The following is a 19,416-nucleotide window of genomic DNA, read 5'->3' as shown; positions in this document are numbered from 1 at the left end:
CTCTAGCAGTACCTGCACTGGGCGAGTGGGGGTGAGTGGTCCCCAGCCAGTGCCATCCACTCTAACAGCACCTGCACTGGGCGAGTGGTCCCCAGCCAGTGCCATCCACACTAACAGCACCTGCACTGAGCGAGTGGGGGTGAGTGGTCCCCAGCCAGTGCCATCCACTCTAACAGCACCTGCACTGGGCGAGTGGGGGGGAGTGGTCCCCAGCCAGTGCCATCCACTCTAACAGCACCTGCACTGGGCGAGTGGGGGGGAGTGGTCCCCAGCCAGTGCCATCCACACTAACAGCACCTGCACTGGGCGAGTGGGGGTGAGTGGTCCCCAGCCAGTGCCATCCACACTAACAACACCTGCACTGAGCGAGTGGGGGTGAGTGGTCCCCAGCCAGTGCCATCCACACTAACAGCACCTGCACTGGGCGAGTGGGGGTGAGTGGTCCCCAGCCAGTGCCATCCACTCTAACAGCACCTGCACTGGGCGAGTGGGGGGGAGTGGTCCCCAGCCAGTGCCATCCACTCTAACAGCACCTACACTGGGTGAGTGGGGGTGAGTGGTCCCCAGCCAGTGCCATCCACTCTAACAGCACCTGCACTGGGCGAGTGGGGGGGAGTGGTCCCCAGCCAGTGCCATCCACTCTAACAGCACCTGCACTGGGCGAGTGGGGGGGAGTGGTCCCCAGCCAGTGCCATCCACACTAACAGCACCTGCACTGGGCGAGTGGGGGTGAGTGGTCCCCAGCCAGTGCCATCCACACTAACAGCACCTGCACTGAGCGAGTGGGGGTGAGTGGTCCCCAGCCAGTGCCATCCACACTAACAGCACCTGCACTGGGCGAGTGGGGGTGAGTGGTCCCCAGCCAGTGCCATCCACTCTAACAGCACCTGCACTGGGCGAGTGGGGGGGAGTGGTCCCCAGCCAGTGCCATCCACTCTAACAGCACCTACACTGGGTGAGTGGGGGTGAGTGGTCCCCAGCCAGTGCCATCCACTCTAACAGCACCCGCACTGGGCGAGTGGGGGGGAGTGGTCCCCAGCCAGTGCCATCCACTCTAACAGCACCCACACTGGGCGAGTGGGGGGGGAAACTGTCTCAAAAATCAGCATCCAGAATAAGTCCCCCTAGCTTTAAAGAAGACAAAGACGTAGTTCTCCAAACGTAGACAAATTTGCAATTCAGGAAATCTGGGTGACATTTCTATTTCTTGTACCTGTCTGGGACACCCATGAGATTCGGTAACCGGTCGCTCCTCTGACTGCCCTCCATGTTGCTGTCATACTTTGGGAGGTGACATCTTGGATGTTCAGGTCACTAACTCCTTCTATGCGTTCTGCGGATGAGAGAAGCGATAATGTTATCAATTTTTTAATCAATTTTTTAATTTGTTCTTTATGGGTGACACAATTTATAATAAATACAGAGATCAGATCAGTAATTCCAGTAATAATACTGCTATACTGCACTACTCAATGTATAAATAATACTATACACAATAATATGGCTATAGATTTATAAATAATACTGCTATACTGCGCTACTCAATATATAAATACTATACACAATGTACAAATAACATTTATATAGCTCTGATATACAAAGCATAAATAATACTGTTATACAACCTATAAATAATATGATTATACAATGTATAAATATTACTTCTATACAATGTACAAATATTACGAACATGCACTATATAAATAATACCGTTATTCAAAGTGTAAATAATACCACTATATAATGTATAAATAATTTTGCTATACAGTATATAAATGATACCACTATACAATATAATATAAATATTACTGTTATCTAATACATAACTAACATCACTATACAATGTGTAAATAATACCACTATAGAATTTAAAAATAATACTGCTACACAATGTATACATATTTCTATACAGTGTATAAATAATATCCCTATACAGTGAATAGATAAGACAATACAATGAGTAATATCGCTGTACAATGTATGCATACTACCACTATACAGTGTATAAATATTACTGCTATACAGTGGATAGATAAGACTATACATTGAGTAAATAATATCGCTGTACAATGTATGAATACTACTGCTATACAATGTATAAATAATACTTCTATACAGTGTATATAAAATATAATATGACTATACAATGAGTAAATAATACCGCTGTACAATGTATGAATACTACTGCTATACAATGTATAAATAATACTTCTATACAGTGTATATAAAATATAATATGACTATACAATGAGTAAATAATACCGCTGTATAATGTATGAATACTACCGCTGTACAACGTATGAATACTACCGCTGTACAATGTATGAATACTACCGCTATACAATGTAGAAATAATACTTCTATACAGTGTATAGATAATATGACTATACAATGAGTAAATACTACTGCTGTACAATGTATGAATACTACCGCTGTACAATGTAGAAATAATACTTCTATACAGTGTGTAGATAATATGACTATGCAATGAGTAAATACTACTGCTGTACAACGTATGAATACTACCGCTGTACAATGTATGAATACTACCGCTATACAATGTAGAAATAATAAGTCTATACAGTGTATAGATAATATGACTATGCAATGAGTAAATACTACCGCTGTACAATGTATGAATACTACCGCTGTACAACATATGAATACTACCGCTATACAATGTATAAATAATACTTTTATACAGTGTATAGATAATATGACTATGCAATGAGTAAATACTACTGCTGTACAATGTATGAATACTACCGCTGTACAATGTATGAATACTACCGCTGTACAATGTAGAAATAATAAGTCTATACAGTGTATAGATAATATGACTATGCAATGAGTAAATACTACCGCTGTACAATGTATGAATACTACCGCTGTACAACGTATGAATACTACCGCTATACAATGTATAAATAATACTTTTATACAGTGTATAGATAATATGACTATACAATGAGTAAATACTACTGTTGTACAATGTATGAATACTACCGCTGTACAATGTATGAATACTACTGCTGTACAACGTATGAATACTACCGCTATACAATGTATAAATAATACTTTTATACAGTGTATAGATAATATGACTATACAATGAGTAAATACTACTGTTGTACAATGTATGAATACTACCGCTGTACAATGTATGAATACTACCACTATACAGTGTTATAAATATTACCGCCATACAATTAACATAAAGTGAGGTAGCGGTTGAGGCCTTTGGGTACCAGGCTGTCAGTAGTACTGTCTTGAACTGTGAGAGCTGATGTGTCCCAAGCAATATCTTGTACTTACGCGTTCGGCCAGTAATGGTGACCGGTGCACCAGTCTGCCGCTGGTACTGTGGATAGAGCACAAGAATATACTCAGTATCTGGCCGCAGGTCGCCGAGGGTGTCGGACAATGCGCTTCCGCTCAGCGTCTTTTCTCCGGTCCTTGCATCTCCTGTAAATAAATATGGCCTGATGAGAGTGATATTCCTCCAGACTTGTCATCAGAATCTCATCATCCATCATCTCCCGGTGAGTCATGAGACTGTGCAGGTATCAGCCCCAGGGCAGAGAGTGCACTAATTGCTGGAGATACTCGGCAGGGCGTGGACCAGAGGCGACACAAGCGTCAGAAGCAGACATGTACAGGTATGTCCACGGATGAGGCTGGAGCACATCCAGCTGCACTGGGAGCTCCGAACAACAAACTTCAAAAATCACAAAAATTCCTTAATGAGCCCAAACAAAGACGTAAATGTCAAAGCCGCCATAAAGGATTTGGCATCAACATAGATGCGGTGAGGATGTTATGTAGCAGGTATGTGACACACCATTACATCACCCAGTGTGAACTGGAAGCGACGGCCCGATGCTGATGGGCAGGGGTAACGGAACTCTTAAGGTCTGGGCAATTTTTCATTTTTGCACTTCCATTTTTTTCCCCCTTCTTCTTCCAAGAGTCATAACTTTTTTTTTTGTCTGCTAGCATAGGAATATAAGGAGACGTTTTTTGTACTTTTGAATGACACCATTCATTCTACCATATAATAAACTAAAAAAAAAAATAGAAAAAAAATTTCAAGTGCGGCAAAATGATGAAAATTTTGCAATTCCACCATCGTTTTTTAGGGAGGTTTTACTACATTTATTGTGCAGTGAACTTAGCGGGTGACATAATTCTCCAGGTCTTGTATTATTACGTCGATACCAAACGTAAAAGGTTTTTTATATTTTAGTGCTTAAAAAAATTAATAACTTAGCAAAATAAAGGTTGGCATTTTCAGCAACCATCATTTTTTTTCCATCAATGAACCTGTGTGAGGGCTCAATTTTCCGCACATAGAGTTGACGTTTTTATTGATGCCAGATTGTGTACATAGAACATTTTTTTTGTTTTTGTGTTCAATGAATTAATATTTTATTAGCAATTAATCAGCAATGCCAAATATGTTATTTTATTTTTATTTTGTTTCCATTTTGCTATTTTTATATGGTAAAAAATGAGGATACTTAAATTATATATATATATATATATATATATATATATATATATATATACACACACATACATACATACATGTAAATATATATATGCATAGATACAGTGGGGAACATAAGTATTTGATATTCTGCCGATTTTACAAGTTTTCCCACCTACAAACAATGGAGAGGTCGGTAATTTTTATCATAGGTACACTTCACCTGTGAGAGACAGAATCTAAAAATAAAATCCAGAAAATCACATTGTATGATTTTTATATAGCTTGCATTTTATTGCAGGAAATAAGTATTTGATACAATAGAAAAACAGAACTTAATATTTGGTACATAAACCTTTGTTTGGAGTTACAGAGGTCAGATGCTTTCTGCAGTTCTTGACCAGGTTTGCACACACTGCAGCAGGGATATTGGCCCCCTCTTCCATACAGATCTCCTCCAGATCTTCTATGTTATGGGGTGGGGCTGTCGTTGGAAAACATTGAGTTTCAGCTCCTCCAAAGATTTTCTATTGGGTTCAGGTCTGGAGACTGGCTAGGCCACTCCAGGACCTTGATATGCTTCTTACGGAGCCGCTCCTTAGTTGCCCCGGCTGTGTGTTTCAGGTCATTATTTTTGCTGGAAGACCCAGCCACAACCCACCTTCAATGCTCTTACTGAGGGAAGGAGGTTGTTGGCCAAAATCTCAAGATACATGACCCCATCCATCCTCCCTTCAATACAGTGCACTCATCCTGTCCCCTTTGCAGAAAAGCATCCCCAAAAGTATGATGTTTCCCCCACCATGCTTCACGGTTGGGATGGTGTCCTTGGGGTTGAACTCATCCTTCTTCTTCCTCCAAATATGGCGAGTGGAGTTAATACAAAAAGGTTCTATTTTGGCCTCATCTGACCACATGACCTTCTCCCACACCTCCTCTGGATCATCCAGATGGCCATTAGCAAACTTTAAACGGCCTGGACATGTGCTGGGTGAGCAGGGGGACCTTGTGTGTCCTGCAGGATTTTTATCCATGATGGCGTAGTGTGTTACTAATGGTAATGTTTGAGACTGTGGTCCCAGCTCTCTTCAGGTCATTGATCAGCTCTTCCCATATAGTTCTGGGCTGATTCCTAACGTTTCTCAGAATTATCCTTACCCCACGAGACGAGATCTCGCATGGAGCTCCAGACCCAAGAAGATTGACAGTCATCTTGTGTTTCTTCCATTTTCTAATAAATTGTGCCAACAGTTGTTGCCTTTTAACGATGCTGCTTGACTATTGTCCTGTAGCCCATCCCAGCCTTGTTCAGGTCTACAATTTTATCCCTGGTGTCCTTAGACAGCTCTTTGGTGTTGGCCATGGTGGAGAGGTTGGAGTGTGATTGAATGTGTGGACAGGTGTCTTATACAGGTAACGAGATCAAACAGGTGCAATTAATACAGGTAATGAGAGCAGAGTAAGAGGGATTCTTATAGAAAAACTAGCAGGTCTGTGAGAGCCAGAATTCTTGCTGGTTGGTCGGTGATCAAATACTTAATTTATGCAATAAAATGCAAATTAATTGTGTAAAAATCCTACAATGTGATTTTCTGGATTTTATTTCTGGTTTCTGTCTCTCACAGGCGAAGTGTACCTATGATAAAAATTACAGACCTCTCCATTCTTAGTAGGTGGGAAAACTTGTAAAATCGGCAGAATATCAAATACTTATTTTCCCCACCATATATACATATAAGAGATTTCACAGTACAAAATGTCGAATATATTTCAATGAAAGTCATGTAATGCTTTATTTCCCCAGGGGTGGCGCTGCAGGGAAATTTAGAACTTGATCACATGGATCATACAAACTGGAAATATCCCTCCTCCATTGCTTAGAACACCAGACTGCTCTCTGCAGCATTTTAGCCATGGTGGAACTACAACTCCCAGCATGCCCTTATAGCCTGCTGCAGATATGGCAAGCCAAGCGTTGTAGTTTCTCTACAGCTAATAGATCGGCACACTCCTTTCATAAGTGACAAAATAATAATAGATGACACTAACCCCTAGTAGAATAGGTGAGCCTGTATCCTGATGGGGGTTCTCCTCCAGAAACGCTCCACGCCAATCTGAGGAAGGAGGGTCCGGCCTCTGCCACCCTGAAGTTGGATATACCAAGGGCGCTTACTAAAAAAAAATACACCATTTTTAATAACTAACCTGGAAATCTAAATAGAAAAATTCCTAAAAATCATTTGACAATTATTATTCTGCTTAAAGGAGAACTCCATATTTTAATGCCGGAGTTTAAAGCTCAGATGAGCAAAATGAAATTCACTTTGATTTCTTCTCTCTGATACAAGACGAGAATATCTTACAGGTTTGTCCCCGACCAGAGACGGATTCTCCAATGCTGTTGGCATATAAAGCGGTCACAGTCACCGAATACTCCGCGCCGGCTCTGAGGCTTTGTAGGAGGGAAGATGTCTGAGCTGAGGTCAGGCTGATCTGTGGTCAGAAATCAGAAGATATCTTATATCAAATATTCTACATGTTACAAGAAATAAAGTAGTTATATTCCTACACATAGGAGCAGTATTATAGTAGTTATATTCTTGTACATAGGGGGCAGTATTATAGTAGTTATATTCTTGTACATAGGGGCAGTATTATAGTAGTTATATTCTTGTACATAGGGGCAGTATTATAGTAGTTATATTCTTGTACATAGGGGCAGTATTATAGTAGTTATATTCTTGTACATAGGAGCAGTATTATAGTAGTTATATTCTTGTACATAGGGGCAGTATTATAGTAGTTATATTCTTGTACATAGGAGCAGTATTATAGTAGTTATATTCTTGTACATAGGAGCAGTATTATAGTAGTTATATTCTTGTACATAGGAGCAGTATTATAGTAGTTATATTCTTGTACATAGGGGCAGTATTATAGTAGTTATATTCTTGTACATAGGAGCAGTATTATACTAGTTATATTCTTGTACATAGGAGCAGTATTATAGTAGTTATATTCTTGTACATAGGGGCAGTATTATAGTAGTTATATTCTTGTACATAGGAGTAGTATTATAGTAGTTATATTCTTGTACATAGGAGCAGTATTATAGTAGTTATATTCTTGTACATAGGGGCAGTATTATAGTAGTTATATTCCTGTACATAGGAGCAGTATTATAGTAGTTATATTCTTGTACATAGGGGCAGTATTATAGTAGTTATATTCTTGTACATAGGGGCAGTATTATAGTAGTTATATTCTTGTACATAGGGGCAGTATTATAGTAGTTATATTCTTGTGCATAGGAGCAGTATTATAGTAGTTGTATTCTTGTACATAGGGAGCAGTATTATAGTAGTTATATTCTTGTACATAGGAGCAGTATTATAGTAGTTATATTCTTGTAAATAGGAGCAGTATTATAGTAGTTATATTCTTGTACATAGGGGCAGTATTATAGTAGTTATATTCTTGTACATAGGGGCAGTATTATAGTAGTTATATTCTTGTACATAGGGGGCAGTATTATAGTAGTTATATTCTTGTACATAGGAGCAGTATTATAGTAGTTATATTCTTGTACATAGGAGCAGTATTATAGTAGTTATATTCTTGTACATAGGGGCAGTATTATAGTAGTTATATTCTTGTACATAGGAGCAGTATTATAGTAGTTATATTCTTGTACATAGGGGCAGTATTATAGTAGTTATATTCTTGTACATAGGGGGCAGTATTATAGTAGTTATATTCTTGTACATAGGAGCAGTATTATAGTAGTTATACTCTTGTACATAGGGGCAGTATTATAGTAGTTATATTCTTGTACATAGGAGCAGTATAATAGTTATATTCTTGTATATAGGGGCAGTATTATAGTAGTTATATTCTTGTACATAGGGGCAGTATTATAGTAGTTATATTCTTGTACATAGGAGCAGTATTATAGTAGTTATATTCTTGTACATAGGGGCAGTATTATAGTAGTTATATTCTTGTACATAGGGGGCAGTATTATAGTAGTTATATTCTTGTACATAGGAGCAGTATTATAGTAGTTATACTCTTGTACATAGGGGCAGTATTATAGTAGTTATATTCTTGTACATAGGAGCAGTATAATAGTTATATTCTTGTACATAGGGGCAGTATTATAGTAGTTATATTCTTGTACATAGGGGCAGTATTATAGTAGTTATATTCTTGTACATAGGGGCAGTATTATAGTAGTTATATTCTTGTACATAGGGGCAGTATTATAGTAGTTATATTCTTGTACATAGGGGCAGTATTATAGTAGTTATATTCTTGTACATAGGTGCAGTATTATAGTAGTTATATTCTTGTACATAGGAGCAGTATTATAGTAGTTATATTCTTGTACATAGGGGCAGTATTATAGTAGTTATATTCTTGTACATAGTGGGCAGTATTATAGTAGTTATATTATTGTACATAGGGGCAGTATTATAGTAGTTATATTATTGTACATAGGGGCAGTATTATAGTAGTTATATTCTTGTACATAGGAGCAGTATTATAATAGTTATATTCTTGTATATAGGGGCAGTATTATAGTAGTTATATTCTTGTACATAGGGGCAGTATTATAGTAGTTATATTCTTGTACATAGGAGCAGTATTATAGTAGTTATATTCTTGTACATAGGACCAGTATTATAGTAGTTATATTCTTGTACATAGAGGGCAGTATTATAGTAGTTATATTCTTGTACATGGGGCAGTATTATAGTAGTTATATTCTTGTACATAGGGGCAGTATTATAGTAGTTATATTCTTGTACATAGGAGCAGTATTATAGTAGTTATATTCTTGTACATAGAGGGCAGTATTATAGTAGTTATATTCTTGTACATGGGGCAGTATTATAGTAGTTATATTCTTGTACATAGGAGGCAGTATTATAGTGGTTATATTCTTGTACATAGGGGGCAGTATTATAGTAGTTATATTCTTGTACATGGGGCAGTATTATAGTAGTTATATTCTTGTATATAGGGGCAGTATTATAGTAGTTATATTCTTGTACATAGGGGGCAGTATTATAGTAGTTATATTCTTGTATATAGGAGACAGTATTATAGTAGTTATATTCTTGTACATAGGGGCAGTATTATAGTAGTTATATTCTTGTACATAGGGGCAGTATTATAGTAGTTATATTCTTGTACATAGGGGCAGTATTATAGTAATTATATTCTTGTACATAGGAGCAGTATTATAGTAGTTATATTCTTGTACATAGGGGCAGTATTGTAGTAGTTATATTCTTGTACATAGGAGCAGTATTATAGTAGTTATATTCTTGTACATAGGAGCAGTATTATAGTAGTTATATTCTTGTACATAGGAGCAGTATTATAGTAGTTATATTCTTGTACATAGGGAGCAGTATTATAGTAGTTATATTCTTGTACATAGGGAGCAGTATTATAGTAGTTATATTCTTGTACATAGGAGCAGTATTATAGTAGTTATATTCTTGTACATAGGGAGCAGTATTATAGTAGTTATATTCTTGTACATAGGGAGCAGTATTATAGTAGTTATATTCTTGTACATAGGAGCAGTATTATAGTAGTTATATTCTTGTACATAGGGAGCAGTATTATAGTAGTTATATTCTTGTACATAGGGGGCAGTATTATAGTAGTTATATTCTTGTACATACATGGCAGTATTATAGTAGTTATATTCTTGTACATAGGAGCAGTATTATAGTAGTTATATTCTTGTACATAGGGGCAGTATTATAGTAGTTATATTCTTGTACATAGGGGCAGTATTATAGTAGTTATATTCCTACACATAGGAGCAGTATTATAGTAGTTATATTCTTGTACATAGGGGGCAGTATTATAGTAGTTATATTCTTGTACATAGGGGCAGTATTATAGTAGTTATATTCTTGTACATAGCAGCAGTATTATAGTAGTTATATTCTTGTACACAGGGGCAGTATTATAGTAGTTATATTCTTGTACATAGGAGCAGTATTATAGTAGTTATATTCTTGTACATAGGAGCAGTATTATAGTAGTTATATTCTTGTACATAGGGGCAGTATTATAGTAGTTATATTCTTCTACATAGGGGCAGTATTATTGTGATTATTTTTTGTTTGAAGCAATAGAGGACTCATTTATATATAAGTTGCCTTCGTACTTCTCTTAGCTCCAGTGGGATCTGTTGTCCTAAACCCGTCAGGGGACCATAAACCACCTTATATCCTGTAACTGGCCCGGTGGCTGCCGTCCATTGTATCCTCATGGAATCTGCTGTCTGATCGGAGAAGACCAGGTTGGAAGGTCCTCTATAAGTGTCTGAGGCTAGAAACAAATTATATATAAATTTGATAGGCCAGGTGAAACCTTTTGCATATTATTCATTTTGCTTTAAAAGTGACTATAACCCGACAGTGTTATATATAGTAGAGCTGAGTTTGCTTGTTTGTTGTTGCACAGGACTTCAGGTAAGTCAACTGCATTGTTACAAGTTACACATTCCGCTCTGCTGCATCTCCGCACTTTGGCATTGGTAATCCTGACTTACTGCTTTCAGGAATGTAGACTCCTCCAGTCGTTATACAGACTTTTCGGGAAACCAGAGGAAGAAGTGTCCCCAGAATCTTGAAATCAGTCACATAAAAAAAGTAGTCTTCTGTCGGCGTGGACGCTACCCTGGTCAGCTCTCGGCTATCGGCATTTTTGATTCCTGAAGAAGATATTAGAGAATGTCATGAAGTCTTTGAGTCGTCCTTCACTATTCTCTATTATTCTCCATTCTCATATATATCAGAGAACACTGGGTCAGAACCAGTACAGCTCCAGTGTCACTTCACTCCTTAATGGGGCATCCATTACACCGAGACTCAGCCTCAATTCCTATAAATTAATTAATGGGCTAAATAATAAAGGTGAGTCTGTCTGCAGTCACCACTAGAGGGAGCTCATTGTCTTATCGGTGTATACAGGCCTTTTTAGGAGCTGCATAAATCTGTGTGCAGTGAGCGCCCTCTAGTGGGGGCTGCGAGTAAACAAACTGTTTCATGGCATTGTGGAATGGAGATAAAAGGTGTGTGGACTGTGCAAATGTGCTTCAAAAGGGGAGATTATGGGAGGTTTTGTGGCCATTCCTTAAAATGTTCCACTAATGGGGGGTACAAGTGTCAGGAGGGAAGTATTTGGCCTGTGTGTGACACCTGTCTGTGATCCTCCGTTACCTATGCCCTAATATATTGGCTCATGGCCAATCCTGATCCAGATCCAGGTTTACGTTAGGACGTACCAACAGCAAATATTTTTATCCCTAGATTTTTCAGTCTCTGCGACGCCTGATCGACCTCATCCTGGGATTTTCCGTCCGTTATCAAAATTACAACCTGGAAAACAGAAAATGCAGTCAGTAATCTAGGAGTGTACACTGTATGTGACCACCCTGTGAACCGCGGGGGGATTGTAAGGTTTGGTTGGGGACAGTGGTTGGGTACTGAGCTGGATTATGATGATAGTATCTCGCCATAATTTGTGTGCATTGTACGGTGGGATTATCTATGCACTTTGTGGTAGTATTATTTAGGCATTGTATGGCGGTATTTTTATTCACTGTATGATGGTATTTATGTACGGTAAATTGTAATAAATGCACTGTATCGTGATGTTTTTTAGGTATGCATGGTAGCATTTTTATACTCTATGTTGAATTCTTATTTATACACTGTATGGCTATATTATTTTAGCATTGTACGGTGGGATTATCTATGCACTTTGTGGTAGTATTATTTATGCATTGTATGGTGGTATTATCTATGCACTTTCTTGTAGTATTATTTATGCATTGTACGGTGGTATTATCTATGCACTTTGTGGTAGTATTATTTATGCATTGTATAGTGGGATTATCTATGCACTTTGTGGTAGTATTATTTATGCATTGTATGGTGGTATTATCTATGCACTTTCTTGTAGTATTATTTATGCATTGTACGGTGGTATTATCTATGCACTTTGTGGTAGTATTATTTATGCATTGTACGGTGGTATTATCTATGCACTTTGTGGTAGTATTATTTATGCATTGTACGGTGGGATTATCTATGCACTTTGTGGTAGTATTATTTATGCATTGTACGGTGGGATTATCTATGCACTTTGTGGTAGTATTATTTAAGCATTGTACGGTGGGATTATCTATGCACTTTGTGGTAGTATTATTTATGCATTGTACGGTGGGATTATCTATGCACTTTGTGGTAGTATTATTTATGCATTGTACGGTGGTATTATCTATGCACTTTGTTGTAGTATTATTTATGCATTGTACGGTGGGATTATCTATGCACTTTGTGGTAGTATTATTTATGCATTGTATGGTGGTATTATCTATGCACTTTGTGGTAGTATTATTTATGCATTGTACGGTGGGATTATCTATGCACTTTGTGGTAGTATTATTTATGCATTGTATGGTGGTATTATCTATGCACTTTCTTGTAGTATTATTTATGCATTGTACGGTGGTATTATCTATGCACTTTGTGGTAGTATTATTTATGCATTGTATGGTGGGATTATCTATGCACTTTCTTGTAGTATTATTTAGGCATTGTATGGCAGTATTTTTATTCACTGTATGATGGTATTTATGTACTGTAAATTGTTATAAATGCACTGTATCATGATGTTATTTAGTTATGCATGGTAGCATTTTTATGCTGTATGTTGAATTCTTATTTATACACTGTATGGCTATATTATTTTGTCATCCTATGGTGGTGTTATTTGTGCACTATATGTATTTGTGCACTTTATGGTGGTAATATTTATGCACTTCATGTTGGCATCATTTAGTAATTACATAATGGTATTTTTATGCACTGTATGATGGTATTTATGTACTGTAATGTGTTATGAATGCACCATATGGTGGTATAATTAAAGTATATATGGAAGTATTTTTATGCTCTTTGTGTAGTTTTAATCTATGCACTGTATGGCAGTATTATTTTGGTGTTGTATGGTGGTGCTATCTGTGCACTATATGGTGGTATTGTATTTGTGCAGTGAATGGCTGCCTTATTTAGGCAATGTATGGTGGTGTTATCACTATATGGTGGTATAATTTAGCCATTGTATGGTTGTATCTTTATGCACTGTAAAGTGTTATTAATGGCGGTATATTTAGATATATATGGAATTATTTTTTATGCTTTATGTGGAGTTTTAATTTATGCACCGTATGGCGGTTTTGCTTTGGCGTCGCATGGTGGTGTTATTTATGTACTATATGGTGGTATTATTACGTTTTTGTGCACTGAATGGTGGCATTATTTAGGCATTGTATGGTGGTATTATTTATTCGCTATATGGTGGTATTATTTAGGCATAGTTTTTTATTATTATTGCTATTACTATTATTAACGCATTCATGTGCTGCACTACTGACATCATAGCTCAGCGCTGGATTGGCAGGAATAGAACACATGAGGAGGGTTTTTTTTTTTGTTTTACAACATTTTCTGTTTTCGGGGGGGATTTCTTAGTCTTTTTACCATTCCCTCTAATTTGACATTATTCAGGAACATGCAGTATGATGACTTGTCAGGTGTAGCAGAGAAATACTTTTGCATTCATCAATCTTCCTATTTAACTATATTATATCCTTTTCACCATATCATATTATTGCGGCACAATGTAGTTTCTTCTGTTCTTGCAGATTCCAGTTCTGACCTTAGGTATGTCGGCTCGCAGAATGGCTGGTCCATAGAAATTATCGGTGGCATATCTCAGTCCGGCGCCCGTCCGCGTGTTCCCCCCTTTGTAGGCCAGGTTTCTTATGGCCTGAATCACCTCGGACCCATTTCGGTATCGAGAAAAATCAAACTCTGTTCTAAAAGGAAAGGTCATTGCAGTTTATTTAACCACAAAACAAGTAGGCTTTGGTCTGAGCATTTGTGGAGCCGATGTAACCCGCTGCTTTATTGTCTCCGTGTATCCATGATAGAAAATAACGCAACACTGATTGTACACGGCCTACTGTTTTGTGTGTGCAATCCCCATGCAAACCTGTGTGTCTCCACGGTAACAGACAACAAACAAACCTTATGTAGTCTGATCCTATATTTGTACTCATTTCAATCTGTCCTCTACTTCATACTAATTACATTAATATTTATTTATATTTAATACACATTATTCAGAAACGTCACAGAGTCCTGATTAAAAGTGTCCTACCATTGTGTGCCTTATGCGGACCTATGCATCGCCATGGCGACAGAAAACAAACGCTGTGTAGTCTGATCCTTCAGTCGTATTGGTTTCTGGCTGTTTGCTTTTTCTTGCTAACTGACTGATTATATATTATTAACAACTAAGTAATGGATGGAAACGAGCGTGACTGAAGCATCAGACTATATAGTGTCTGTTGTCTCTCAGCACGGAGACACATAGGTCTGCAGAGGTGCTGCAGATACAAAATAGCAGGTCACGTATTCATTAGGGGAATTCACAAAATTGCTTTATATATAGATATAATACACATATATAGTTAAAATAAAATTGGGATCAGATTGGAAACTATGGGTAAAACATGTCTGCACTATAAGATTTGGGCAGAGAGGAGATTCCCCTTCTTGTCTCCTTGCAGTACAGAGTCTCACCTGCTCGGTGGGAGATCATCTTTGCCTCCGGGTGGAGCATAAAGCAATAAAATGAAAAGATTACAACTGACAGGTCCAGGTCATAAATATGACTCCGTGTTCTCTTTTACTTTTTCTCCTTTGAGCAATAAATACCAGAGTTCTGATCCCTGGGATTTAATCTGTAACTGTGGATTCAGAACTTACAGCGAAATGTCTGTGCCTGCCTCTAGCTCCTCCCCTCTGTCAGACTTTAGCTCCTCCCTCCCTGCCTCTAGCCCCTCCTCTCTCTGCATCTAGCTCCTCCCTTCTGTCAGACTTTAGCTCTTCCCTCCCTGCCTCTAGCTCCTCCCCTCTATCTGCCTCTAGTCCCTCCCCTCTGTCAGACTTTAGCTCCTCCCTCCCTGCTGCCTCTAGCTCCTCCCCTCTGCCTCTAATTCCTCCTCCCCAGGCTGCATCTAGCTCCTCCCCTCTATCAGACTTTAGCTCCTCCCTCCCTGCTGCCTCTAGCTCCTCCCCTCTGTCTGCCTCTAGTTCCTCCCTCCCTGCTATCTCTAGCTCCTCCCCTTCTGTCTGTCTGCCTTTAGCTCCTCCCCCTCTGTCTGTGTCTGCCTCTAGCTCCTCCCTCCTACTCCCCCTTCCCACCTCCATAGAATCCTACAGGCACCAACTGCCATCTCCTATCTCAGTAATGGGAAAATCAAGACACATTTTACCACTGAATTGAGAGTGAAAGATCAGTCCGGGGAAGAAAGAAGCAGCTTTGACTCATAAGATATATTACAATGTCTCTTATTTTCATCTGTGCTATTAATTTAGGAAATACAAATTAAAATGTTTCTCCTTTATGGCTTTCACAGACGTATACCCTAGTTGACATCTACAATTTTTAATTATGAATGGGGTCTTAAAAGGTGTAAATATAAAAATATAATTATTCTGACATATATCTATGAAACACTTCAGAGCTTAACATGGCAACTAGTGATGAGCGAGTGTGCTCGTTACTCGAGATTTCCGAGCATGCTTGGGTGTTCTCCAAGCATCTTGGGCGTGCTCGTAGATTATGTTTGTGTCTCCGCAGCTGCATGATTTGCGGCTGTTCGACAACCTGGACACATGCAGGGATTGCCTGTTTGTTAGGGAATCCCCACATGTATTCAGGCTGTCTAGCAGCCGCAAATCATACAGCTGCGGTGACACAAACAATCTACGAGTACACCCAAGATACTCGGAGAACACCCGAGCATGCTTGGAAACCTCGAGTAAGGAGCACACTCGCTCATCACTAATGACAACCAATTATAGCTTAGATTTCATTTCAGAGCAATATCAAAGTCTGCAGCTTCTCTCCCAGCTCCTGCAGCTTCTCTCCCATCTCCTGCAGCTTCTCTCCCAGCTCCTGCAACTTCTCTCCCAGCTCCTGCAGCTTCTCTCCCAGCTCCTGCAGCTTCTCTCCCAGATCCTGCAGCTTCTCTCCCAGATCCTGCAGCTTCTCTCCCAGATCCTGCAGCTTCTCTCCCAGATCCTGCAGTTTCTCTCCTAGCTCCTGCAGCTTCTCTCCTAGCTCCCGCAGCTTCTCTCCCAGCTCCTGCAGCTTCTCTCCCAGCTCCTGCAGCTTCTCACCTAGCTGCTGCTGCTTTTCTCCCAGCTTCTGTAGCTTCTTCCCCAGCTCTTGCAGCTTCTCCCCCAGGTCTTGCAGCTTCTCTCCCACCTTTGCAGCTTCTCTCCCACCTCCGGCAGCTTCTCTCCCAGCTCCTGCAGCTTCTCTCCCAGCTCTCATAGCCTTTCTCCCAGCTCCTGCAGCTTCTCTTACAGCTCCTGCAGTTTCCCCCCATATAAATTTGGATATTGATTTTTACTCCCTAAATTTTTAGCCTTGTTAATGTCACCTTAGGCAGCTGCCTGTTTTGCCTTCCTGCAAACCCCACCCTATTTCAACCTACCTATGGCCTGGACTAGAAGACTCACCTTGGATCATCGCTGTATTGGACGACTCCAAACCGGACTCCATCCTGGCTGACAACATTTACAAAGGGGATGACCAATCCTTCCATAAACGTCTTAATCATCCGAAAGTTTGCCCTTCCGATACTGGACGATCCGTCTATCACAAACACTATATCGGAGTCGTAAATATTGTCGCATCTTGCTGCAGAGAAAAAGAAACGGTGATGAGGAAAGCTGTCTTTATCTCTTTATCTTTACGGTGCAAGCGTACAGTATATCGTATTGTACAGGTGTAATACTATCACTAGTTGTGTGCACATAGGGGGCGCTGTTCTTTGCATGTGTGCATATAGGGGATGCTGTTCTTTGGATGTGTGCATATAGGAGACGCTGTTCTTTGCATATGTGCATATAGGGGCACTGTTCTTTGGATGTGTGCATATAGGAGACGCTGTTCTTTTGCATGCGTGCATATAGGGGGCACTGTTCTTTGGATGTGTGCATATAGGAGACGCTGTTCTTTTGCATGCGTGCATATAGGGGCGCTGTTCTTTGCATATGTGCATATAGAGGGCGCTGTTCTTTGGATGTGTGCATATAGAGGGCACTGTTCTTTGGATGTGTGCATATAGGGGGCGCTGTTCTTTGGATGTGTGCATATAGAGGGCACTGTTCTTTGGATGTGTGCATATAGGGGCACTGTTCTTTGGATGTGTGCATATAGAGGGCGCTGTTCTTTGGATGTGTGCATATAGGGGGCACTGTTCTTTGGATGTGTGCATATAGGGGGCGCTGTTCTTTGCATATGTGCATATAGAGGGCGCTGTTCTTTGGATGTGTGCATATAGAGGGCGCTGTTCTTTGGATGTGTGCATATAGGGGCACTGTCCTTTTGCATGTGTGCATATAGGGGGCACTGTTCTTTGGATGTGTGCATATAGGGGCGCTGTTCTTTGCATATGTGCATATAGGGGGCACTGTTCTTTGGATGTGTGCATATAGGGGGCACTGTTCTTTGGATGTGTGCATATAGGGGGCGTTGTTCTTTGCATATGTGCATATAGGGGGCGCTGTTCTTTGGATGTGTGCATATAGGGGGCGCTGTTCTTTGGATGTGTGCATATAGGGGCGCTGTTCTTTGCATATGTGCATATAGGGGCGCTGTTCTTTGGATGTGTGCATATAGGGGCACTGTCCTTTTGCATGTGTGCATATAGGGGGCGCTGTTCTTTGGATGTGTGCATATAGGGGCACTGTCCTTTTGCATGTGTGCATATAGGGGGCGCTGTTCTTTGGATGTGTGCATATAGGGGGCACTGTTCTTTGGATGTGTGCATATAGGGGCGCTGTTCTTTGCATATGTGCATATAGGGGCGCTGTTCTTTGGATGTGTGCATATAGGGGGCGCTGTTCTTTGCATATGTGCATATAGAGGGCGCTGTTCTTTGGATGTGTGCATATAGGGGGCACTGTTCTTTGGATGTGTGCATATAGGGGGCGCTGTTCTTTGCATATGTGCATATAGAGGGCGCTGTTCTTTGGATGTGTGCATATAGGGGGCACTGTTCTTTGGATGTGTGCATATAGGGGCGCTGTTCTTTGCATGTGTGCATATAGGGGCGCTGTTCTATGCATGTGTGCATATAGGGGGTGCTGTTCTTTGCATGTGTGCATATAGGGGGTGCTGTTCTTTGGATGTGTGCATATAGGGAGTGCTGTTCTTTGCATGTGTGCATATAGGGGGCGCTGTTCTTTGCATGTGTGCATATAGGGGCGCTGTTCTATGCATGTGTGCATATAGGGGGCACTGTTCTTTGCATGTGTGCATATAGGGGCACTGTTCTTTGGAAGTGTGCATATAGGGGGCACTGTCCTTTTGCATGCGTGCATGTAGGGGGCGCTGTTCTTTGGATGTGTGCATATAGGGGGCGCTGTTCTATGCATGTGTGCATATAGGGGATGCTGTTCTTTGCATATGTGCATATAGGGGGCACTGTCCTTTTGCATGCGTGCATATAGGGGGCGCTGTTCTTTGGATGTGTGCATATAGGGGGCGCTGTTCTATGCATGTGTGCATATAGGGGTGCTGTTCTTTGCATGTGTGCATATAGGGGGCGCTGTTGTTTGGATGTGTGCATATAGAGGGCGCTGTTCTTTGGATGTGTGCATATAGGGGGCGCTGTTCTTTGGATGTGTGCATATGGGGGCGCTGTTCTTTGGATGTGTGCATATAGGGGGCGCTGTTCTTTGGATGTGTGCATATGGGGGCACTGTTCTTTGGATGTGTGCATATAGGGGGCGCTGTTCTTTGCA

At 40.1% G+C, this 19,416-nt stretch overlaps 1 protein-coding gene across 6 annotated transcripts in view; it reads right to left on the bottom strand.

The window, feature by feature from the left end:
* Positions 1-19,416, bottom strand: part of COL7A1 (collagen type VII alpha 1 chain) — a 150,485-nt gene that overhangs the window by 104,752 nt on the left and 26,317 nt on the right. For 5 of the 6 annotated variants that reach the window (XM_077276530.1, XM_077276528.1, XM_077276532.1 and 2 more), the window contains exons 3-11: positions 17,125-17,305; positions 14,246-14,405; positions 11,805-11,898; positions 11,070-11,231; positions 10,683-10,846; positions 6,853-6,982; positions 6,539-6,661; positions 3,316-3,465; positions 1,214-1,333 (exon numbers count right to left, since the gene is read on the bottom strand). In XM_077276530.1, the coding sequence (XP_077132645.1) occupies positions 1,214-1,333; positions 3,316-3,465; positions 6,539-6,661; positions 6,853-6,982; positions 10,683-10,846; positions 11,070-11,231; positions 11,805-11,898; positions 14,246-14,405; positions 17,125-17,305 (1,284 nt within the window). Of the gene's footprint in view, positions 1-1,213; positions 1,334-3,315; positions 3,466-6,538; positions 6,662-6,852; positions 6,983-10,682; positions 10,847-11,069; positions 11,232-11,804; positions 11,899-14,245; positions 14,406-17,124; positions 17,306-19,416 lie in introns of those variants that run through there. The other variant, XM_077276534.1, reaches the window with a different exon arrangement.

The sequence above is a fragment of the Ranitomeya variabilis genome, chromosome 8 (genome assembly GCF_051348905.1).
Source record: "Ranitomeya variabilis isolate aRanVar5 chromosome 8, aRanVar5.hap1, whole genome shotgun sequence".
NCBI classification, from domain to species: domain Eukaryota; kingdom Metazoa; phylum Chordata; class Amphibia; order Anura; family Dendrobatidae; genus Ranitomeya; species Ranitomeya variabilis.
The sequence above is the reverse complement of the archived record's forward strand: the minus strand, read 5'-3'. Positions and strand labels throughout refer to the sequence as shown.